Genomic DNA, 26,147 nt, shown 5'->3' with positions numbered 1-26,147 from the left:
TCCTTGCCTCATGCAACCGTCGGAGACCATATGATGAGGTATGGAGATGTTCTCTCCATACAAAACGAGCGCTGGAAAAATTACTTTGGCGGAGTCTACAACGGAGTGCGAGTTTTGCAAATGAGACTCAAAACATCGATTCCATCATTCATCTCAATTGAAAGCCACACCGCTACGGTTCTACACCCAAACCAGAACAAGACCTGCAGATATTGCTCTAGAGCAGTACATCCCAACCAAAAATGTGTGGATGTAACCGCATCCGAAAACGCGGCAAAAACAACGACAGTCACAACTGCAAAATCTACATTCAACGAGACAGATTTCCCATCGATGCAAGCTAGCCAACCATCTTCTTCCCGTGATACTTTTAGTGAAATTTTGGCTAGCGCCAAGCGTTCACTTGCAGAAGACGAGGGCAAACAGAAAAGTAAACCTACACAGCAACCGAAACAACAAATCGCAAACAACAACGCCGATGACGATGACGATGACGACGACGACTTGAACGACGACAGCTCATCCTCTCCGTGCGAAACCTACGATGGGACCAACAAGCGACGGCTGTCAGCTAAGCGCGGCAAAGAAAAAAAGAAAATGTGTGCCACTCAGGGATCCCAAAGCGATTGTGATCCCAATTCACCTGTTATTTTCAGTTTGAAAAAATAGTTTATTCGGCCCCGTGAAGCTTTATGGCGTTTGGGCCTTTCAAATAAATAGAATTGAAAAAAAAAAAAAAAAATAGTCTTCAGTGGCAGTGCGGTGAACCAGGATGAACGATAAGTAATAAAAAAAAAAGTTATTCGGTCATTCTCGACTAAAAACGTTTTGCCAAAATTGATGAGAACGGTGAATCACTAATGAATCTATGACAAAAGGTCGAAAGACAAAAGGTCGAAAGGACAAAAGGTTGAAAGACAAAAGGTTGAAAGAACAAATGGTCGAAGAACAAAAAAGAAGGGACAAAAGGTCGAAAATCTTTTTTCAAAGAAGGGAAAATTTCTCATCAAGTAAATCATTTTCTACCTTCTGTCCTTTCGACCTTTTATCTTTCAACCTTTTGTCCTTTCGACCTTTTATCTTTCGACCTTTTGTCCTTTCGACCTTTTGTCCATAAACCCGATTACCTATGAGTGTCAAAAACTTTCCGGAAAAACAAGATACTCAGAGCGCTGGCGTTCAGCAAAACGACTTTCGGAAAACCGACATTCTATGAAAAGTAGCACATCCTCATGAAGGAGCTCATGTAGGAGTTTGAAACAAATTATTTAAGAAACATACCGATGCCGAGAAACTCTGGGATGGGTGCAAAACGTTACGCATAATTTCAAGTGCAAACCTTCAGTGTCATGAACGTCTAATATGAAGAGAATTGTCCTTTTTTTAATGCTACCTGTTTTGGTATGAAACTACTACTTTACTACATTATACCGAACATCGTTATGGTAAACATTCTCATGCGAAATGGATGACCCTCTTGGGTTTGCCTTTAAATGAGAACCTACTGAGAAAGTTCTCTGGGCAGGATCCATAAACAAAATATGCATCAAATTCGTTGGATTTTTCCAGAATCCAACAAGAATTACCAGAAGTAATATGTCGAGAGATGTTCTGAGGATATCTACGAGAGATAGATATTGGTCTTGATGATATGCGTTTTGGAAGGAATTCTTGAAAAATATCTAGGATTGATACCTGAGAAAAAAAAATATGTTATCACAAAATTCAAAGAATTCCAACTGCTTTTCTTTAAGGATTTTGAACTCCTTATAAATATTTTTTTAAAGAAACTGATCATAAATTTTCATAGATCTCAGTGCTACTTACACTCTTCAAGAAGTCTATCTGTACAAATACAAATGGAATAGTGTCACAGTTGGCTCGAAAACGGGTCAGCGGAATAGTTATGTCCCTAAAGAACTCCGACATGTTTATGTGTATAAAACTCTCAAGATAGTGGAATAGTTGAAAAAGCAAAATTGGACGGAACTGCCATTTAGTATGGGACATTCCATGGTGTTTTTTTTTCAATAGCTACCTTGATGGATAGACGAAGTTTTGTGGAACTACTAGATCCTAATATACAAATTTGTAACCAAAACAATTACTTGTTTGCGAAATATGTTTAGAAATCCTTTGAGAAGTTGATGATGAAGTCTCTGAGAATATTTGTGGTAATAATCATGAATAGTTCCTTTAGTTTTTAAAGCAGTATCTTTTGAGTAATATTTAAAAGGTGTTTGGTAGAACTCTTTTCATATTTCTAGGAAGAATACTTAGAAAAGCTCTTTGAAGGATGCCTGCGGAGTTTTCGAAGAGTTATTCCTGTGAGCATAGAAAAACAGACGGAACACTCGAATTATGTTTTATCGTAGCTGTACGTTTCAGTTAGAGAGAGATAGAGTTGATTTCAAATAATCAATAGTTGCCCGACGGCTAACCTGTGGCGCGCGTATCGCATTGTTCGAGTTTGACGTTTGCGCGCTACCGCCACCAAGTTACCGGTTGGCCAAACACAGAATTTTAAGCATTGGGCGTGGACTATGACCATGTTTTGAACTGATTATTGTTCTAGCTGTATCGTCTGTTTGTCTATGCTGTAAGATTTTTTTAGGGTTTTGAAGCTATTCCTATAAGATATTTTTTGTTCGTTGATGGAATGCCTTGTGTAATTCTTATATTACCCAACAGTTGTGTACTATAACAAACTCTTTTTAACCGGCGAACAGGAATCTACAGATTTCTGGAATGATCCAAGCTGTTTACTACCCGACCAGTGGATTACATTTTTGTTAAAAGCACTCTGAGTTGATGGAGGAAATTATAACATAATTTAATCACAATCAATTATAATAAGAAAGGCTGTTTCAAATTTGTTTAATTTCAAAACATAACTATTATAAAACTTGTTATAGAAATTTAAGGGTAATTGCTCATAACAAATTTTGTTATAATTCAGTTATGCAAAATAACAAAATGAGTTACCTTTTTGTTTGATTTGAAATATAATGAGTTTAATTTATGTTTAAATTACAACATGTTCTGTTATAATTTTGGTTAGGGTAGAGGAAATTGTGTTATAATTTTTGTTATTTTAACTACTAACCAGCCAAAATTATAACATATTTTGTTAGAAAAAGCGCGTTAACTGAGTAGCAAAATCTGTTACAACTCTGTTGTAATCCACTGGTCGGGTAGAATCCTTAATCACACGTTACACTGAACCAAGCCTCGTTTAGGTCTTACTTTGACCAATGTGAATGAAACTGGAAGAAGAGAATATCCCAAATTCTTTAACCAACATTTCTTATGTCTCACGCCGCCCTCCTTGCTGGCAATCCTGGCTACACCCATGGTCCGTTCCGAACCGCACGCAGACAGAAGGAACTGGGGAAGAGCAAAAAGTTCACAAAACAATTGAACCACAAGAAACAAATTCAAAACTAGTAGTTTCGAGCTGTTGTTTTGGGGTTTCCCCTGCCCCGTCCCATCGGTTCCGCCCTCAACAACCGCTCATTATGGTCTGAAAAATTTGACTTTTAAAAACACGCCGATCCAAACTACTATGCTGCCACCGACCCGGCATCACCACCATCATCATCATCATCATCAAGAGTCGAAAAAACATGTGAGATGAAGCGTGACATAACCCGGCAACAACTTGACGTTGCCATCGCTTACACATGTTGGTCACTCACACTGTTCCGAAGTCTCGGCGGCTTCCCACTGTCTGTCGCCTGCTCCCCTCCCCTCCTCGCCCCTCCACAACCAACCGGAACTTTGAAATTCGAAATAAATTAACTACACGCAAAGTTCTTCTGGTCGGTTCACCCACCCAAACTTCGCCGCTAGAATATGTATAGTTACCGGGTCCGCATTTTTTTGCCTCTCCTTTGCCGAAGATCGAGAATTTCCTAATGAGAGTCCCTAGTCCTAATCCCGATCCGAACTTGTCCGCCAATTTACACATACACGATACTCATTTGTCCAGCCCGACCCTAGTAGGCCTTGTAGAAGGAGGAGGCGCCGTCACTTTTCTCACCTCACCTCGACGTTGTGCAGTGGACAGACCAGACCAACTAAGTAAGCCATGGAAGGAAATAGAGATGTTCGTCTCCGTAGTCGTCTACGCTGTGAGATGAGAATCCATGCAGCCAGCCCGACAACTACCCAAAAGGGGGACGGAGAGGACATTTGCATATTTCTTTGTTGCCCTTCATCCATGTGCCTGTGCGCCCCAACCGTTGGTGTGTCGGGAAGAAGGTGCGTAATGAGTGGAAAAGTGCTTGCAATGTTACAATGCTGCTTTTATGATCTCTCGCTGAAATGTTTCCACACCGCAACGCACACCTTCTTTGGGCCAATGGCCGACTCTCCGTTACGAAAGTACCTACGTCTAGTAAATTCTTTTCTCCTCTCGTGGACCTTTTGACGGGTGGTTCCGAGGAACTGTACAAAACTGCGTTGCTGATGACCGTGGGATAACAAGCTACAAATTGGTATCGGAACTGGAATTTTTCCGCTGCCGTTAATTGCGATGGACAAGGTTCTTTGAAGAAAGTTGGGAGAACCGTTGGAGCTCGGACTTTGTTTACGTTGGAGGAATGAGCTCAGATTATTAAAAATGAAAAAGCGTTGAAGGGATTGATTGAAATTTAAAGTCGTAGAGTACACCGTCTTCTTAGTCCATTGTAATTCTACTCTTATCTTCGTTCCTCCAAAGAGTAAGATCATGTTGGAAAGAGGTACACACTTAATGCAGATTACCGCATCCACTAGTGTTTTGACGTCAGTTCGGTAAATTTTTTTTACAATTTCTCATCGTAATAGGCTGTTTTTCACCACGCCAATCTGTCGTGAAACTGCCTGCTTTCCTGCACTGAATTATGCAGTATCGTAAAAATCATTACGCAACTGAAATCAAACACTAGAAGCCCATAATAACAAGCAGATCTTTATCTAGAACCAAAAAGAGTTGACATAGCATTGGTTGGTTTATGGACAAAAGGTCGAAAGACAAAAGGTCGAAAGGACAAAAGGTCGAAAGACAAAAGGTCGAAAGGACAAAAGGTCGAAAACTATTTGCATGGTGGGAAATTTTTCCTTCTTTGAAAAAAGATTTTCGACCTTTTGTCCCTTTTTTTTTGTTCTTCGACTTTTTGTCCTTTCGACCTTTTGTCTTTCGACCTTTTGTCCTTTCGACCTTTTGTCATAGATTCGCATTGGTTGTCGGTAAAAACAATTGATATTCAATAAGCAAGTTCGAAAACATTTGAGATAACTCTGAATAATCCGTAACATCCCAACCCGATTGACAAGTTAATTAGCCATTAGAACTCATTCTGCTATCCTCCGAGCAGAAATCGCAACGAACAAGCTCAGATACGCCACTTTGTCAGCCGCCCACCCCTGTAATGTACTCTGCCGCCGCCCAATCCACCGATCCGGTAAGGCACTGACGGCTGGGCGAGTCGCACGAGACTGATCATAAATAGTGCTGCTAATGGCTAGTACACGAGATTCAATTTGTAATAAATTACCAGCTCGGCCGCTTGGGGCGTATGTGCACACGATCATCAAACGCCATCCAAGCGTGGACGCTAAGAGAGCCGCCGCCGGCCGCCTCCGTTGATTCCTCGGCCAATTCGCCCGAAAACGGTTGCAATTTCTATTGCTTGTGCTGAACGAGGGTCAAGTTCTACGAATATGTAGCTGTCTAAGGATCGAGTCACCCAAAATGGCACTTGAAATTATTCTGCGTAATAATATAGGGCGTTAAATCCATAAAGGCGAATTGACAGGATATCTATTACTTGAGTAATCTTCGCAATAGTTCATCAACATTGCGTTCAAGGACGCTCCCGGACGAATCGGTCCTCCAGTTCAAAAACCAAATGATGACTCAAACTCAGCCGCCGCTTCGCCGTGATTGATTAACGATGACTCACGCCGATCGCATCCAAACCGGAACAGGAAAAGCCAGCGCCACCGAAGAGAAGCAAAAATACAAACCAAAATATCAAACATTCAACTGCAAACACTAAACACTTCACCAAATGGCCCCGTTTTGGAATGGGTCAGTTTTTACCCCGGTTCGGTTCGGCGAGTGGCGGTCGATCGCGTCGAAGGCAAAACGAGGCAAATACTTTGAAAATAATTACAATAATCACCATTTGCACATAGAGGCGCTGCCAGTGCCGGTTTCGTTCGTTCTTCGTTGCACTTCCACTTCACACTCTCCCTTTCTCGCACTCGCAATCAAACGGGGAGGAAAAAAAAGCATAGAAGTAGCGGATAACAACAAGCGAAAAAAATGTTTACAAACACGTGTACAAAAATGCGGCTATGTTTCGCACTGCGCCTCACTTCGCCGCCGAATCAAGCGGCGGCGGCGGTGACGGACGAGTCGAAAAAGGGGTTCGCTTCGAATTCGGTGGTTTGCCGCAGATCTCCATCCCAAGACCCATTAGAACTCGGTTCTCGTCATAGTAGGCCCTGCTTCTGGTGGTGGACGCAAATCGAGCGTGGCGCTTCGCGTCTCAAACTGTCACGCAGAAGAACGTCGACTCGACCGAGCAAGCCGCCGATGGACGCGGTGCAAAATTCTTAGCCGCCACCTCGCTGTCTCTCTCTTCTGCTGCTCGAAGAGAGAAATTATAATTATTCAAGTCTTTTATTATTAGAATGTATATTTTCACCTCGTTAGTGTCGAAATAAATATTAAAGGAATTGTATGCGCGCAGCTGGATGGTGGAGAAGGCAAGAAAGTTTCTGATATATTCGCGGAGTCTGCAGCGTCGAGCCGGTCGTCGCACACAGGGGTAATTTAGGAAAATCATGGTCAAAATTATTTCCTGTCCTCAATTGTCTTCTAGCCGATGACAAAAAAGATTAGCTCTATGAGAGCCTAGATAAGGTCTACGAAGAGTGCCCAAAACAAGATATCATCGCTGACGTTTCATTGAAACGGAAAGCATCCATACCAACGATAATGGCCTGCGTCTTGTAGCTTTTGCTGTTGCTAGAGGGATGGATCTACTTTGCAAACACACCTGGTGACTCGAAGATCTCTGCAGTAGTTTTATTTGTGATTTATCAAGGACTTTCTAAGATATTCTTCCAAGAATTCAATCTGGATGTTTCTAAGGGTAAAGAATCCTTTCAACGATTGTTCCGTTTCTCAAAGAAGTTTCAAGTTCTCAGGTAATTTATTAATTGATTCTTCCATTCATTTCCCTATGAATTTCTGCAACATTTCCGGTTAGAACATCTTCAAGAATTCAAAATTTCTTCAGGAATTCTACTAATTTGAAAAAATCCCTAGGAAGTCCTAATAGATTTTTTTTCTATCATTAATATAGGGTTGCTTCTAGGGAAAAGTCAAGGGATTTTTGAAGAAAATTTTTGAAACAATCCGCGGGGAGTAATCAGTTAGTTCTAAGTGTGCCTTTACAAATTCCTTTGATGGTTTCTGAAAGGACTCCTGGACTCTTGATGAAATTCTTGCTTGGATTTTCTTAGTTTATTGCAGAGTTAACTATGAAAACATTCGAATCTCTGAATAATATCCTACAAGGCTTTCTGAGGAGATTCCTTGAAGAAATATAGATTGAATCCCTGAAGAAATTTATGTTTGCATGATCGGAACAATACCTGAATTAATAACTGTAGTATTAATTGAAACTTTGAATGAAGTTGTAAAAAATCCATGGAGATTTGAAAATCTCATTTATTTTTTTCGATAAATGATTGAACCGCATCAATAAACGACAACAATATTTCCCCCTTGAGGAAGACACAATTCCCGTGCCGAAACGTCGGGCAAATAAAAAAAGCGGTTGTAAAAATTAAAATTGCGAAGCCGAAAAGCATAATTGGTCAATAATGAAATGCTGGAGAAACATCGAGAGAAATTTGTGGACAAACTTTATGAAGAATATCTGGTTGAGTTTATTTAGGGATACTTGGAAAAAGTTTATAATGGATTTCATCGAAAAATGCCTGACGATATTCCTGAGAGTAATCGTAGATGAATTGATCGGTGTTCAGATAGACTGAACCAAGTTCTTTTCAATGGTTTCAGAAAAACGTACCACAGGCATTTAAAATGTTTATTGGCATCATTTGCTGTAATAATGCAACTTATCTATTTGATGATGCAACTGTTTCAAAACAGCATCGGAAAAATAAAAATTTATGGAGTCCTTAACGTATCTTCATAACACCAAATTTTCATCTAATCCAGTCGGTCTGAACATCGACCAATTATTGTTAGAATTGTCCTTAATAAAATGCCTGGAATAAATGAAAAAAAAAACGGCATACTGTAGGGATTCTTGGAAAATGTCGAAATGTCTTTCTTTTCATAAAGTCTGGAAAAATCTTTGTAGATCTATAGGATCTGCGGGAAATCTTGTTTAAGTAACAAGTGAAAAATTCGCTGAAAGAATCAATGTAACTAACATCTGGGAGACATCCTGACATGATCGCTAGGATTACTTCAGAATAATCTCTGTGAAAATTACTGGAGGTAGTATCAATGGAGTGCTCTAGGATTTTCTGGGCCAAATTCTGAAGAAATTACTCGAATCATCCATAGAGAAATCTCTGAAGGAATACCTGAAAGTATTCCAGAAGGAATTTCTAGAGAAATCATTTGAATTCCTGAAGCATTCCACGGGATCTGAGAAAACTATCATTAAAATCATTTGGAATAGTCGCACAATAGTTTGTGAAGGCTTCTCTGAAGCCTCTAAACTAGAATTTTGCACCAGGATTCAATGCAACCAGATTAAGGAAAAAAAAGTGATTTTAGACCATTTTGACGTAAAGACCTTACAAGATTCAAATACTTTTTAAGACTTGCATTAAAATAGTGGCTAAGACTTTTTGCTCTTTCCCTACAAAGTGTATTATTTTTGTAGAATAGACGAAAAACCAATTGGAATGTTCTCAACCATGTTTCATATGCTAATGTGTAGTTTACCCTACTGCCTATATCAATATGGCTATCTCAGTTGTTTTTCGCATTGTCCAAACATGCTTTAAGCTGAATAGATAAAAATGACTAAACAAATTAAAGGACCACAAGGATTGTGTTTTGATAGCGGTAAAGCCAAAAAATATATGACTAAGAAAAGATTTTGAGTCGCTAAAGAACATATTCTACCATATTTACTTATCCAAAATAATTTTCCAGATTGTGGCCGAAATTCTTTGAGAATTCCAGATTTTCCAAGGTTTTCCAGGTAGTGGACACCCTGGTACCACTAGCAGCTAGACGTGCAGTTCTGGAGATGTCGAAGTTGTGACCAACATGGAACTGGATGTGATCGTAAACGACAAAGGCGAAACGATTGTTCAGCGTTGAAGAGTGTCAGCGAATGAAATACGGGAAGAATTTTGCCAGCAGGCGTATGCTAGTAGCCAGCACCTGGCAGAACAGAGCAGTACAGTGTAGTGAGAGCTGAAGAAAAGAGCATCGACTGTAATAATAAAATGCAGTTTTTAATCACGGAAGTGAGCAGCTTCACCAGTTTATCCATCGAGGTATGGTTGAACGAAGAAATGCCTGCCGGAGTTGAATTAATATAGTGAAAAATCTGGTTAAAGCACTGGAATAATAACTATTTGATCATGATTGTAATATTGTTTGTGAACAATCAATCTCCTGCATAAAGAGCCAATAAAATGAGTAGGCCTGCAAGCAGAAACATTTGTACAAAAAAATCCGCAACAGGGAAAAAGCTCTCCTTCCTGCAGAAAGTATTTACAACTTCGAAGAGCCATCCCTTAATCCTTGAAATGTTAATGACAAGGAGGAGGCAGCCCCAAACCTCAGAATGTCAGAGCAACTTTTTATCTGTAATAAATGGAAAAATCCATGAAAAAAAAATAATAAATGTTGTAGAATTTCTAGAATATTTTTGAAGAAATGCTCAGTACAATCAAAGGAAAAAATCCTAGAGTTTTCCAAAAAGAAATTCTTTGAACGACCGAAAAGGAATTTAATAAGGGATTCGATAATAAGAAGATTGATACCAGGTAAACTAATAACAACTAGGAACATCCTGTTGAAGTAATTTTCGGGCATTTCATATCTGATTATCCTGAGTGGAAAGCATTAACATGTTTTGGATAGAAGTTCTTGTGCAGATAAGCTATATGAAATTCAGCTTATCTTATTCAGTAGAGTTAAGTGTGCTGGTCTCTCAGTGTGATGTATTTTCGAGACAATATTTCGGAAATCCAGTGAAAATGCTTACATAAATAGCTGATTTCGTATAAATCCATATGCGAACACATGACCAGTGCGTTTAGGAACTCTAATATGTCGAAGGATTTGAGAAAATATTGATGAAGATGGGGTCGACGTGAATCTGAGCTGCTATTCAACAACGAAAGCAATAATCATGATGATGTTTACGATAAAATCCAAATTTTGATTAAAAAAGTGGTAAAAGTGGATCTATTTATGTGTCATAAATATGATCCATGAAAGGGGTCCGCATGGTCTGTAGGGATTTGAATTCTAAACTTGTAACCAACTCAGTTATTGGGTCACCAAGTGGCTCGGTAGCTTAGTTGGTAAAACCCTCGTCTAGCATACAAGAGTCCTGGGTTCAAATCCCAGCCGAGCACGTGGATTTTTTCTTCATAATTTCACCCATAATTTGTCCATCTTTACCACGCGTAATGAGTTAACTAATTTTATAACCATGCGGATTGGATTACCGAACAGCTCAATATAAGCGTCAATTTATGTCATTATCGATTGATGATGCTTAAAAAGAACATTTTTTTTTTAAATTTTATATTGCCTTTAAAATAAACGAATACAATAGTATTTCGAGAAAATTTTGTGCGATGAAATATTCATCACAGAAAAACAATAGGGTAGGCAGGGTAGGTGCAGTATGGACCACCTATGATTTGTTGATCGATTTCGACCACTATAACCCTAGGACCATTTGGAGGATACTTCAATTAGCCATCATCATGAAAATCATGTGAAAATCTGGTTTTTAAATTTAAATAATAACTAAAATATAAACTGTGTTGCTGCTACGGAAATCTTATAAGTGTTTAGATTTTGAAAGAGCTTCACATAAAGTAGTATCTATTGGTTTGATTTTCTTGAACTTCTAAGTATTCAGTTTTGCACTATCAATGGGCATTTTATACATAAAACAATATGATGTAGGGGGGTCTGTAGCCTTGAGGTTACGCTTTCGCTTCATAAGCGGAAGGTCATGGGTTCGATTCCCAGCCCCTCCACGAAAAATCCGTCCAGCCACCAGAAGACGCCTCACGGAGGACCGTGCTTTGGGGAGCACATCCATCCTCCGTCAGTATCAGATGGTGACTGAGACAAACTGACCCTCTTCGCAGGCAGCTAGCCTCAATAATAGCAGAGCTCTCTCCTACCTGCTCGGTGTGAGAGTAAAAGAGTAGGAGAGAGTGAAACTAGATGTAAATATCGTTAATATAGATAAGTTGAAAATAGATCTGTATCGATAAAGAAGCTACAGATCAACTGAGTCCGGCACAGTAGTGGCCACGAGCAAGGAGTGCCTATATAAAAAAAATATCTTAAGATACAAAACAATATGAATTTTGTAATCAATTTTCAATGAAAACAGACCTTCCATAAAATCTGAACGAACGGAAAAATGCGGTCATAGCTAATCACTAATATAGACAATCAATACATGTCATTTTTAAAGTTTCATTGCAATATCGTCACCGCGCGTGAATCAATAATGATGATGATGCTGCAGAATCAGTATTTTATAACCGCTCAATGTTCAAAAAGTAAAGCACTGATAATCATAATTCATTGAACTATCGTCTAACCATAAAATTTCATGATTAAAATTGGACTTCAACTCAGTATCCATATCGTATCTAAGTGCTTGCACAGCCAATATTGAAAAGCAAAAATTGCTTCCAATATTTTTTGTCAGTATTACTATTTGCAGCATATCAATGATTTGAAAGGCCAGGCCTACTGGGGTTTGAAGACAATTCAAAAATTTACGGTGATCAGATTGTTCACGAATGAGTAACATTATAGACGAAAAGTATTGAACTTTTGCATAGGAAGAAACGGCGACAACCCTACCAACCGTTCCACAAAGGGAGGCAGGCAAAATAGTTTTAAATGGCGTTGCCTTTCAAATGTTTAAACATACTGATATTGGGAAGTTTTTACCATAAACCTTTATCTTAAGTTTGAAATTGTGAAAACTGCTAAGGCGCCATCCGCAAATTACATGCCGCTCTAGGAAGAGGGGGAGTAGGCTCTAGCGTGACGGAGGTAGAGGAGAGGTTGAAAATCGACCATTTCAACGTAACGTAATAAATTGAAGCTGCCTTAGACCAGCACTGCCAGATCACCACGTTAGACTAACAAGATCCCCCTTTCCAGTAAACAGTTTGTATGGTGATAAAACTTGCTCCCGCTTAGTTTTTGAAACGCTAATAATCAATAGGCAACTGATTGTGTAGCTTGCTGCTTCTTAATTGATCGAAACAAACACTCATCCGATCACCAATAGTCAACCATGTGAAACCTGATTGAAACGAACTCACCGGATCGAACCTTCAGCTGAAGCTTTCCGTCGCCTCGGAACCAGTTGGAACATTAAGCCAGAGCGAATAAAAAGAACGTGCTGCATTCAAAAATAAATGACGAAATAATAATTTGTGGATGAATAAAGGTCGGTGGTCGGCATTCGAAGCCTCCGGTCAATACGAATCCACACGGTAGAAGGAAGGAGAAGAACAAATCATCTAAGTAGATAGAAGGAGATGAGAATATATTGGAAAAATAAAACAAATTTTTGCTATCTGATCACATTTTTTCAATGTTTTTGACGTCTTCATAATATATTTGCAACTTGTGATATATTATTAGCTAGGTTAAAAAAGCGGATGCCTTCCGTAGTCTAGTGGTTTTTGGGTTCGATTCCCGGTTGGTGCAAGATCTTTTAGTAATTGACATTTCCTGGAGGGTGTATGGCCAAGGAGAAGAAGATGAAGTCTATTGAAATGTGATTATTTCACCTTAAAAAATACTGAATTTCTGCGGCGAATGAATTGCCATATGTTGTTAATATCTAATTGAACATCTAAATTCAAACTTGACATTTTGGCCACCATTTGGTTCTAGTTACTCCTCCGTGCGTCGGTGAGCAGCGGTGCATCGGATATTATTGTCGCGTCGCCGGCCGCCGCCGCTGCAGCAAGTAAGTATTAAGAGTGCGTATAGGGCGAGGGAGTCTCCACCGCCACCATCCGTTTCTGAACGCCACTGGGAGAGTGCGCTTTTTGATCTTTTAATTTATTGTAAATTTCACAAAAACAACAACGCTCTTCGGATGCAATCTTGCGATAATTATGATGCGCATCGCTGCCAAAACGATGATGGCCCCAGACTTTCTCGCCGAGCTAAGGGGACGACGTCGCGGCGGAGATGTGAGTGTGACAATTTATGTTTTGTTGAGCCCCCAAGTCAGTCCAAGCAGTAGCGTCGCTCGCTAGAGTCTGATGTCTGCTGCCGCCTCGTTGCACTTTCTCGTGGTGTATTTATTTTGCATTAATTGAATTTCCTTCTAATGGAGTGTGACAATGGCGCGCAGCGAAGCCGCCCGATTCCGATTTAATTGTTTTTTCACGCCGACTCATCGTCTGTGACACAAAGTGATACATGTCGCGGGGCAGGTCGTACTATTACTGATTAAGGGCATGCGATATGGATTACTTGGTGAGAGTAAAGTGGACAACTTTTACTGATTTAACCATTCAGCTATGAGCTTTTCAATATACAGTCAACTCTCCATGACTCGATATTGAAGGGGTATCGAGTAATGAAACTCGAATTCAGTGGAAATGCGATCCAAGTGACCATCGAGGTAGCCATGAAAACCAACTTTTACTATGATTCTCTAAGTCTATATCGGGATTCGAAATATCGAGTAAGGGAGACTGTATACCATTTAATTCCACTAGAGTTTGCATCTTAGACTACACGGCACTGAAGACGGCCTTACAGTTGAGGTCGAAATACGCGTATCTTTCAAAGGAAACAAAATTTAGTGGAATTAAACGGTATAGTACTTACTTCAGCTATCATTTATTTACGTTTAGTCTTTTCTTCTCCTTTTTTTGTATTAACGTCCTCACTGGAACAGAGCCTGCTTCTCAGCTTAGTGTTCTTATGAGCACTTCCGCAGTTATTAACTGAGAACTTTCTTCGCCAAAGTTGCCATTCTTGCATTCGTAATTCGTGTGGCAGGTACGGTTATACTCTATGTTCAGGGAAGTGAAGGAAATTTCCATTACGAAAAGATCCTGGACCGACGGGAATTGAACCCAGACACCTTCAGCATCGCTTTGCTTTGTAGCCGCGAGTTACGAACTTCATTTGAAGGAATCATTCGAAATATCGCATACCCTTACCACTAATCGCGTCACGGCTAATCGGTCCGATTGGAAGAGTGTTGCGGCTTTGAGTCGTAGGCCGTAGACCAAATTCCCGGGAATCTAAATATACAGTCCCGAAAAGCTAAGGAGGGCCGCGCGGCATCTCTTGCAAAACCCGGATTGTATAGTTTCGATTCGCAACCAATGGGTGAAAGTGGTTGTTATTCAAGTGTAACTATTTTATTGTAGGTCCCCTGCCCAACGCGGTGTGAAAATAGATCTGTGCTGCAATGTGCGGGATCGGACCGATGATGGCTGGGTTTGTTGCAGCTGCTGCCGTATTGTGCACATTGTGATCGTACCGATCTTGGACGAAGATCTACGCTTCAAGGGATTCTTGAAAGGTCATCTGGGAGAAAGTAATTATTTCGGTAGAAATAATTGTGGCGATCAGAAACAGAAGAACACTCTTTTATGTAGTTGAACTGAGTGATGTTATGCACTAGTTCCGCATTGCCATGATTCTCTTTGACAGGTGATGGGGACAAAATCAATTGAGGAATGAAAAAAGCTTGTTAAATATCATATCATAGAAGTCAGAATGTTTTCGGCTCCGTCATGCTTGAAGGCACTTGAGCCTTGCAATAAATGATATAGTTGAAAAAAAAAAAATCAGAATGCTTTTCTAGACTAGAAAAGACAAATTAAGACGTTGCGATTACTTTCTATCTTGGCAATCAAGTCTGGGGAAGGTTTTTGCTACTTTTACACGAATGTCATTTTCCTGAACGCCGAACGGCTCGTTTCTCCGAAAAAAGGTGCAGTTCAAAGGAGCAAAAGTAGTCTACAGATGCACAGTGCCGCACAGGCGACAATGAAGCTTTACCTACAAGAAAAACTCAATTTCTCATAACTCACGCTTGAGATATTTCATGCGTGAGTTGTCAATCACGTAACTCAGCAGTCAAAAAATCATGGATGAGTTTGCTCACCATTGTTCACTCATTGTCTCGTATTTCCACAGTTTACTCGCACACAGCATTAATTTCTTGTTAGTCTGGTAGAATTATAGTAATCCTTTCTAACGTAAACAACAACATTCGGGTTTCACGAGTTTTTGACGGGTTTTGTGACTGAATCATCTTTTACGGTTTGAGGTGATTGAGCGGGGTTTTGCATCAAAAGATCAAGCGTGAGATTTGCGAAGCAGCTCTCTAATGAGTTTGCTCTCTCGGGAGAGCGTATTGATTGAGATTTTAGTGTGAGTCTATCAATAGTGATCGTGGGTTTGAATCCTACTTTTTCGAATTCCTAGGTTAGAGTTTATCTTTGTGCTTGCCACACGAAAAAGGGTCAATTGGCAAAGACAGATTTATTCCATTTTTAACTGTGGAAGAGTTCATAATAACACTTAGCTGAGAGAGGCTCTGTGTCAATTATGACACATTATAACACGAGAAATAAGAAGAAGAAGAAGCAGTAGACAGAATGGTGAACTAAAATGAACGATACTCAATCAAAACGATCTATGATTTGAAATTAGAAGCACCGGTTTTATGTTTTTAAAATATATGGAAAGCCCTACATGCACTGCTAATACGCCAAATGAAAGCTTTCAACCCATATTATGTATGAAAAATATCGGAACTAATCATGTACCTTATTTTCGCATTGAAAAGCGCGTTGGTCAATATAGGCTACCAGAGCCAGTTTCAGACACACTCTCAACCTCGGTAGCATAAACAGCAATAAGTAGCATAAAACCTTGGGAGGAGCATCAATTTTAAACCATCAATGAAACTGCCAATTAACACGGAAATCTTATAGGTAAAAATAAGTGGTTTTCCGCAATGCTAGTAGAAAATGAAGTAATGAAGCAAAATGGTGGTAATAGAAAGAAGTAATGAATGATGAAGTAATAAAGCAAAACATTCGTAGTTAGAAAATTGTACTGTGGTCTAGTAAACAAGGCTACCACAATACTGAGTTTAGTACTAGAAATGATACCCACTATAAGCCCAACTATTGTTAATATCATTTTTTGTTCCAACAATTGCAGTTTCCTAATAAACATTTCCACAACTTGCGGCGAAAGAGCTGTCTGACTGCCACTTGAACAAGCACGTAGATATCCGTACAATATGCTCACAGATTTGCAAAAAAAAAAAAACACTGGAAAAGTTCCTGAGCTCTCTAAGTCAGTTTTTTGAATCTCAAAGCAGAATCTTTAATACAAAGATTCAAAAGTGGATTTGAGTACTCTGTGCTTTGTACATTTTGGCAAAACTTCCAAGTCATTAAAATGGTCAAGCAGTTAGCAGTAATTCCCAAATAAAAAAAGAAATTTTCTGAAAATCTCTGTAAAACAAAACAACTAATTAATAGCTAGGTTTTCCAAAACAAAATTTTGAACCATTTCATTTCTTATTGAAGTTTTTTAGGGCAATCGCGAGATAACAAGGCTATGTGCTAATTTTGGTACCATAAAATCGTAAGTTGATCATTTCATCACACATTTTATTTCTATTAAGGGCTGTTCATTTTATAAAGTGGACACCTTGTGCATGCTGTATCTTTCTTATTAATCAATGAAATTTCAATCGGTTTTTTGCACAACATAATAAAAATTCTCCAAAATTATTAAATTTCACACGAATATGGAACAACGATTAGATCGGTCGATTTTTTGAGGTTATCACAATCAATGATTGTAAGAAATTGGCTGGAAAATTCGATAATTTATATTTTCTATTTTCAAAATAGGCTTGTTCTTCGAAAGCATCATCAATCAGAAGCCTGATGGAAAAAATCAAGTTATTTTTGGAGCAACAATTTTACAGATATAATAAAATCAATTTTCCCGTATATTTTTAAAGAATTTCTTTTTGAATTTGATGGGAATTGATATGAGTAGAATTTTTTGTGTAAAAGTACGTCCTGACGGAAGTCCTAATATAGTATTAATATGAAAAATAACTTACGCCTTCATAGAGTTACTTAGTAAGTCCCCACGTCACATTCAAAGCACAACAGAAACACAATTGTTTTATTCTTAGAAGATCTATCAAAGTACATTGACAATCATCAAAATTGGCAACACTGCTGTAATAAAATCGATTTTATTTTCCACATATTTTTTTCTTAATATGTTATTCTGAGATTACCAATTGAAAAATTCGGAGAAAACTGTTTACAATTTGCTGTAGATCGATAAATATGCGTACATGATTTCAAAAGTATGAGACTTTTTAGTAAAATTACCATAAACAGTAAAATTTATACTTAAGACTGTAGTTTAATCTCACGATTTAGCTTTCGTTTATACTAATATAGTTTCTTTAGTAATCCAAACTAGTTTTGAACACGCTTTTTACTTTTCTCTTTTGCTGGGAGCGAAAGGATGGTGTATCAGCAAATTTGGCCATAAATGGGTAAATCACTAAAGTTACCTAATGTCATAAAATGGTGGAATATAATTGATATTTTTAAAGCTTTACCTTTAGTAGAATAGTAAAGGATACAAACATACAATTTGTTCATAAAAATAAGGATTTTTGTTTTGCGAAAAATAATGTTAAGCTTTGACGGACAGCTTTTTTTAAGAGTTTTCGGAAAAACTATTTAGCTCTTCAACCAAAAGCATTTTCAAAGATTTTATATTTTTATAGCATTTTAGAATAATAGGTCAACGATACACAGAAAACCGATTACGATTTTATCAATAAATAAAAAAGATATAGCATAAACAAAGTGTCCACTTTATAAAATGAACAGTCCTTAAGTAGCAGCTTCATTTTTACTGCAATAAAAATATTTAAACCACGAAAACTTTTTTTGTTTCTCGATATTTTTGCCTCATTATTTTACAAGTTATCAAAAAACTCTTCTAGTTTTAGAATCTGTGTAAAATATTGTTCGTTGGTCAACTGAATCCTGGGATATTCCGAAATTCCTTGGGGGACCGACACGTAGCTATAACCCACGTAAATATATCAGGCTACAATTTTTTTTATAGTATTCGGATATTCATTCTTTGGAACAATACATTGATGAGAGTATGTTGTGAAAAAATGAGGAGATTAGGTGTAGCCGTCTTTGAATAATGAGCATTCACGTATCTGGTACCACGCTGGCCAAATAAAGATCTTAAAAACTTTAAAAGATATCTCCAAGAATAATTAACCGATTAGTATGATATTTTCAGTGTAGCTCCTTATCACCTAGCTTTGTGTAGCCCACATTTTGTTTTATTTTTAATAAATTGACTTAAAACAAAATTGCCACGAAAGACATTTTATATAGAGAATGTCGGTCCCCCATGTTTTACATACCGAATAAGTTTATTAAATCACTGAATCCATTTCAAGCAAAAGTGCTTTCCGTGGGTTCTCTCACGAGAGTTTTTGCAATAACGCTCTGTTTAGAACTCCGGAGATGTTTGCAACATAACCTAACCTAACACTTTTTGATAACATCATATTAAATTTTAATTCAGCTTGAGGAATAAAACGGCAGAATTTGTAAAAAAAAATATTGATATATAAACTGTCTGGAGAATAACTAAAAAATATATCGAATGGTTCACAGGAGAATGACAAACTAATGTATTTTTGAGCAATTGAGTACCTTTTGAAATTTATGTTTCCAAATGGTTGCGAAGGGGGTATTGCTGGACTTGGATTTTTATGAAAATTGAGTTTGTTTCGTAGAGAGAGAGTATTTGTGCTATTAGTTTTTTTTAATTTATTGGAATATATAGATGAATATCGAGAATAATTCATAGTGCAATTCTGGGAGTACTATTGAACAGTAGTATCATTTTTGAACATTTATTTGCGGAATTTGTAGAGGAAAATCATATAAAATTTACACCCAACCAGTAACTACAAGTTTTTAATACAATTATGCGTGGAAACCTTACAATTCTTATATGTTTGTAGCACTTGCACTGAAATTTTGCATTTTTAGTAAGAGAAAATATTCCTGGAAAAACTATGGGAATAGTGGAGGAATTCCAGACGATTATTTGACCAAAAAAATAAAGTACAATACGATTTAGAAACCTTGGATGCCGATGTAGATAAGAAGCGTTTTGCACACATTCTAAAAACTCTAAGCGTTTTCATTATTTAAAATTATTTATCCATAAAAAGTTTGCAAAAAGGCTTTAATTTGAGAGTTTTTGTATTCCAGTAAAAATGATAAATACTTTTAGACCCAATGTCTAATCTCTTCAATACACCATGATGCAATTTATCTGAAAAAAAAGTCAGATGTTTATCAAGATTTCATTTCTGAACCAATGGAGGAATACTGGATTTTTTGAAATTTAACTATACCTACTAATAGACTGAGCTCAAGACCAATGTGCATTTGTATGTATGAGACGTTGTCCAGTAAAATAGTTAAATGATACTTTCTCGGAGAAGCAAAGCTTGCTGAACAGCAGATACTATTATTTCAATGTTCACTGATATTTAGTTTTTCATCGAGAATATTATATTATCAGCACTTCATCTGTGCAACAGCTGAAAGTCTTTTACATGAATGGATAATTTCAGAATGCAGAACTGCAGCACAAAAAACAGTAAAATTTAACTGATCACATGAAGCTTTAGTAGTAAGAATCTCGTTGATGGCAATTATCACATAACAATTAAGCCCTGATTTGAAACTTTCAAGCAAAACTTATATAAGTTTTCGCTTTTGGTATCATGTTGGATTGTTTGCAGTTATCAGGGCTGGTAGCAGCCAGACAGCAAAATAATAGTAACTTTAGTGACCAAAATGATCAAAATACTGACCAAATAGGGATTAAATATTGATAAAAAATGGCATAAAACCAACGAGTATTAGTCATAAATGTACTAGAAATTGAAAATACGTTATATGGAGTACATTTCAAGTAGAGAATTGCAGTAATTTGAAATATTTGTTAACAGTCATATGTCCGAGATAAAACATGATTGCCACAAATAGTCAAAAAGTTGGCACATTTAAGATTTCACTTCTCATGTTGGTATGAGACGAATTTTAGCTTGGTTAAGATTTGTAGAAATTTAATAGAAATAAATTTAAAATAGAAAAAATAAAATAAAATAGAATTCTATTTGAAATTTCTGATTTTAGTCGGAAGAATACTCGTAGTTTACCAAATACATGAACTTCGAAAAACAAACTTGTAATAGATTTTTTGCTAGATTCCTGTTTATTAGAAACACACCTGTTAAAATTCATTAAAAAATTTGAAGCAGATGTACAAAACGCATTTCTTAAAGCATTTTGTGGAATAAATCGAGGAAAAATTTGTGGTTGTAGACAGCATTGTGGAGAATTTCAAAAAAAATCACCGATTTTACACACTTTCAAAATACATCAATGTTGTGAATGTGAATGTGTCTTGTCCTTTCAAAAACTTGCTCTGCTTCTAGCTTCTTATGATCCCTACAGTGACGACTCGTAACCTTTTGTGTTTCAAGAATTTATCAGATACTTATTTGTTGCTGAAATACATTTGACGTTAGGGAATCGCCACAGATAAAACTATTGAGAATTCCAGCAAAGCTCAAGCATTCATTATAGAAACGTGTTTTTTGTAAATAGTTGACCAATATCGTGAAAAAACAGCACCAAGAGTTAATAAATAAAAAAACTATAGCTTATTTGTTGAATTTGTGATGTAATTTCTAATTTCTTTCTAGGAAATTTTTCTGGCTTTGAAATTCCAAACAAGTCTCTGACTAACTCTTTGATTTTTTTGGTTGTTGCTTATAACTGTCTTTGGCTTATCTTCCGGAGGAGTTTTGATAAGGTTCATTCAAAGGGCAGCTTTAAGTTTCCTCCTATAGCCGCATATCGCTGCATAAAGTTCACAAGTTATTTATTGGTGTCAGATATTGGTCCTGGTTTTCGTCAAAATTTATTAGAATATTTCGGCCAGAAAGTTCATCCCAAGGTCGCCTCCTAAATTTTGCCAGAATCTTCTAAACTTTTCCCAGATTTTAAAGTAAAAAAGTGACCAAGTCACTAAAAAGTTACTTGCTACCAGAACTGAGTTATCGATTTCAGTATTTAGTCACAATGGACCAGGTGCTTATTAAGTGGTTCATTCAAACCATCCTAAAAAAAAACAAAATATTTGCATTATTTGGTGTAATATTGAAACTTGTATATATATAAGCCTAAAATATCAACAAGTCCGGTCTGTCTGAACACCGACCAATTCTTTGTTTGAAAAACCTTAAGCGATAAATAACATAGAAAATAATTATTATACTCATTGGGAGCTCAGAGGAAGTCAGGGGCTCAGATCTTCAAATTTCAAGTAGACAAATCGATTACTTTTTGTTATTGATGTCATGTTTGCATAATTTCATGTTTCAAAAAACTTGAGCGATATAGTTACTTCGTGAAATAATTCGATACATTCGATCATATTTTTGAGAGGAAATTTATAATTGTATGTCTGATCAATTGATACTACACACGAGTACGCAGATATTTGAGTAATTTTGAATAACTTCATGACATATTTCGTATATGGTACAGAATTTCACTATTAATTTGATGTTTCAGTATTGTTGCTAATAAAACTTTAATTGAGAATTTCTTTTATTTTATTTACAAAACATTGAAGTGTTTTTCTGCAAATTTTTTTTCTTAAAGCTAAGTATGCTGTTACGCTCAAGAAAAGTAAAAATATCTGCTGAAGAAATGGTCAAGAAATTTTCTACAGGGAGCTCCATTTGAAATGTCATTTCTTTTCAACTGCGTACTACGATCAAAGAAAAATGCTTATCTTGACCATTTCTTGCAAGAAATTTTCTACGCATCGAGATAGGCGTTTACTTTACTGTTGAAGAGCAAATTTCTCATAATTGTAAAAACTGACTTTAATCAATTGACCAGATAATTCAATATTTCAAACTACGAAGCTGTGTTCAGTTTTTGAGAAAATATATTTCGATCTACGTTGACTTTTCTTAAACCGTAATCGCAAGCAGTGACACAGCACGCGAACACGGGAGAAACCGTTTTGCGAAATGCCGTCGCTACTTTGCTGCTTGGCGCGTGTCCTCTTCGAAGCGGCGAACCCCGTCTAGAAAAGCGACTGCTACCACGGCTACTGTGTGCAGGAATTTCACTTGCAACTATGAATTCACTAATTTTTCACCAAAAAATGTTTAAACTTCTAAATCAATGACACCTTTGATCGACCGCAGTCGTGAGAGCCAATTTGCTGCAACATGGTAGTAGGCCTTGCCGGTTCGCATTCGGCCAACTGTGATTCCCAGCAGGAGGCGATAGCTTTTCCCTCTGTCCCACTATGAAAGTGCGTGTTATGGGGGTTCGGCCCGACTTCAACCTAACTTCAACTTGTGCCTTTGGCAAACCATCATCATCATCATCATCATCAACGACAACACTTCATCTGCGCTTCTTCGCCTTCGTCTTTACGAAAAACCCCTTCAACCTCTCTTCCCAGTGGAAGCTGTGCTGCGTGATGGGCACACTTCTTCTTAATTATTAAATCTCTTCCGGCTGGGGCGTCGTCAACGGGTTTGTCTCCTCAGTTAGGACAAGAATTTTTGGGGGTCAGGGTCATCGCCCGCACGTCGTCCCGCCACCCCTTCAACCTACCTGTGCTAGATACTGCGCTAGGAAGTAGAGCTGCTTGTTCTGGAACATCCAATCCATCGATTGTACGGTGGGGAGGTCCATATCACCACCTCCCGTGCTTTGGGGTACGGTTGGCTGCATTCGGTGCTGCTTCTGGCCGAGACCTGGTTCCGGTGAGGGTGGTGAAGGTGGGGGTGGTCGTCCACCACCAACCCCTTCGAGCAGCAGCCGGCCACCAGCAGAGGCAGCAGCAGCACTGGACGACGAGGCCGTTGTAGTCGTCGTCGTGGTCGTCGCCGTTTTTAAAGGGGAGTTTACACGCACCAACGGACCTTTAAAGGGTGGCCTACTGCGATGTTCAACAGTTTGTTTGCGGGATACGTATCTTCACAGCCTCCTTAGAATTGGGAGTGGTTCAAAATTGGCTCTTCTTTTCCAACTATTATAAGTCAAACTCGAACTGGTCATTCACTGATATCGATCACACCGAACAACATCTCTTCTTTCTTCGCCTTCGGAACAACTGCACTCCTGAACCGTTCATTTGACGCGTTTTGTTTTGCTGTTGCTTCTTCGCTTCTTCTGCGGTCGATAAATTGGCTTTTTACTGCCTTTTGACGGCTCTGTCATAAAATTGCACTTTTGGGTGGTGGGTTTTGTTTTTCTTTTGTGGTGGCTCTCGGAGGTCATTAAATCACATTTGCCTCATGCATGATGCTTTTTTCATATAGATTTTTTTTTTCTCGATTCGAACAATCGGGTATCGACTTTCGCGTCTCGAAGGTCAAAAATTAATTTCACATTTGGATGTAAACAACACATAACTTCCCACGAAAACACAACGATTCTTCTAACCAAAAAATGAGTGTCCCCTCGCGGAAAATTCTATTTTTGAGTTTTGTCACACAATAATTTTTCTTCGTTCGGCCACGGGTTCGACTGACCCGGATAGTGGCGGGGCTGTCTTAATTAATTTTTATCGAAGACCGTAAGGAAAACCCCAGAATAGAGACGATGCGAACCGATTGACGATTTTATTTTGGCCATTAAAATCACACGCACCGCTTCGCTTCATTTGTTGTCACTCGCAGCTGTCACTCGGGAAACTTTTGGCCATCGATCACGCGAACAGCGCGATCTAGTTACCGAGACACCAGTCAGTGGTCGCGGACGAATTTTTCATCGGCCTACTTCGATCCAAGAAATTTGTCACCTTATTTTGAAATCGAACAATTCACACAAATTCGTCGGAAACAATTTTCAAAAACCAAAAAAACAACTGAAACTCATCAGAACATTCCGTCAGAGTAGTTTCGTCACCAGGTTCGGGACGACACTCGCGCGAATCTGCCGTGCACCGGAACGCAACCACGTCGTCGATGGTCGTGTGTAAGGTCGGGTCTACGGATTTCGAGGTCGATCGACACTACTACCGTTTTTGCAGTGTACTCTGCGCTACTAGAACAAGGCTACTACTCATCGCGCGACCGACCACTACTCACATATCTCATCATCTGTATCTCGTCGGCAGGGCGCTCGTTTTGCGGAGCAATATTTCGTGGGCTCTTTTTCGGGAGGTCGCGAGAACCGCAAAAAACCGCACAATAATCGCCTATCGAACCCCTATCAAAAAACGATGTTTTCTGGTATAATACCAGCAGTTGACTAATCCAATTCAATCATATTACACTGTGCTGGCGGAGCGAAGCGCACGAGACGAAAGAGCGAGCGAGTTGGCACGAGCGAGTGTCGAGTGAGCGCGGCGGCAACCGTTGTGTGTTTTTGCTCGCCTTCTTGTGCTGATTCTGCTGTTGCTGCTGCTACGAACCAAAACAACTCACCACTACCACCCAATTCCGCGCCTCGCGGTTCACTAGTGTGTGAGAGGCCCGATTTTTTGCCATGTTTTTCTCGCGCGCGGCATGCTGCGTTTTTCCTATACGCTTTTTGTGGGGTCTCAAACTCCTCACACCCAGCTAGAGGGCACCCACTCGGGAGTTGAGTGACGGGATACTCGCGCACCCACCCAGTCTCTCAGTTGGGAAATGGGACCCGGGACTCGTTCTCCTGCTTTCAGGCAGGATGCACCCGCGGGATCCATGAAAAACGCTATAATGGGTGAGCGCGCGGTCCGGTTTGGTGTGAGTGAAAGTGAGCGCTCCGGCTGATCGGGTGTGAGGCAGTGGTGGCCGCTGAGTGGCGGTTTATTTACCTTTTCCGTGCGATGCTTTTCATTCTTGTTCCACTAGTCGATGGGGACAGTTCGGCCGGTGCAGTCACTGGATGAAGATGTGTCGTTCAATGCTATGTGTCGGGAAAGCGAGGGAAATGCGGTTGGGCAGGTGCGACCTATAGGTTCGCGTCGTTGGTGGGAATTGGGAAAATTGGAAGAAAATGTCCTTTCTTTAGTGACGTATGAAAGCTTGAACGAATTGTAATGTTTTGTCAATATCTTGATTATTTTAGAACATTCTAGAATATTTTCTTTTTTTACGAAAAGTATTATACGAATACAGGTGATCCTCAATAATAATTATTCCATCAGCGTAATTATTTTCAATGAAGCTAAATGCAAAGAGTGAATCACAGAAAAGCAAGCGTGAGCCTGTTGTTGCTCATCATGGTAGCTCAGCATTGATGTTTTCGCATTTCTGTTGAAATATGAAGGGTTTAAGGTTTTCACTATTGTTACAATTATTGTTTTTATACCTGCTTGAGTCGGATGACTCCGTGATTTTTCTTTTGTTGATACAGTGGCCCAATTTCATATTCGTACAGGATACTGATTCCACATCAAGTTAGTAAAAAACTATTAAATGAAGTATTGAGCTACAAATACTTTATCCACATTGAAGGTAATAGGTGTCATCTATTGTTTGCCAATCACAAAATGTTTCCATTTACATCCATCTTTGGATTAATAGAAAAGTATTGAATTGATGTCTAAAATTCACCCAATTCCATATTCGTACACCTACCAAAATTCAAACGCACAACGTTCAAAACTAAATTTAGAAGCTCTATTTGATTACTGAAGTGCTTTGTTATGATGTTCAGATGTAGTGAAATACATTTGGACAATTTATTAGTGGACATATATA

At 38.5% G+C, this 26,147-nt stretch overlaps 1 protein-coding gene across 3 annotated transcripts in view; it reads right to left on the bottom strand.

Moving 5' to 3' along the window:
• LOC5569395 (homeobox protein cut) overlaps window positions 1-24,721 on the bottom strand; it is a 564,153-nt gene extending 539,432 nt beyond the window's left edge. For all 3 annotated transcript variants that reach the window (XM_021852179.1, XM_021852180.1, XM_021852181.1), the window contains exon 1: window positions 23,068-24,721. In XM_021852179.1, the coding sequence (XP_021707871.1) occupies window positions 23,068-23,187 (120 nt within the window). In that variant the 5' untranslated portion in view covers window positions 23,188-24,721. The remainder of the gene's footprint in view (window positions 1-23,067) is intronic.
• Between the last annotated feature and the right edge of the window lie 1,426 nt (window positions 24,722-26,147).

Source organism: Aedes aegypti, chromosome 3 (genome assembly GCF_002204515.2).
Source record: "Aedes aegypti strain LVP_AGWG chromosome 3, AaegL5.0 Primary Assembly, whole genome shotgun sequence".
NCBI classification, from domain to species: Eukaryota; Metazoa; Arthropoda; class Insecta; order Diptera; family Culicidae; genus Aedes; species Aedes aegypti.
This window is presented reverse-complemented; position numbering and strand designations above follow the sequence as displayed.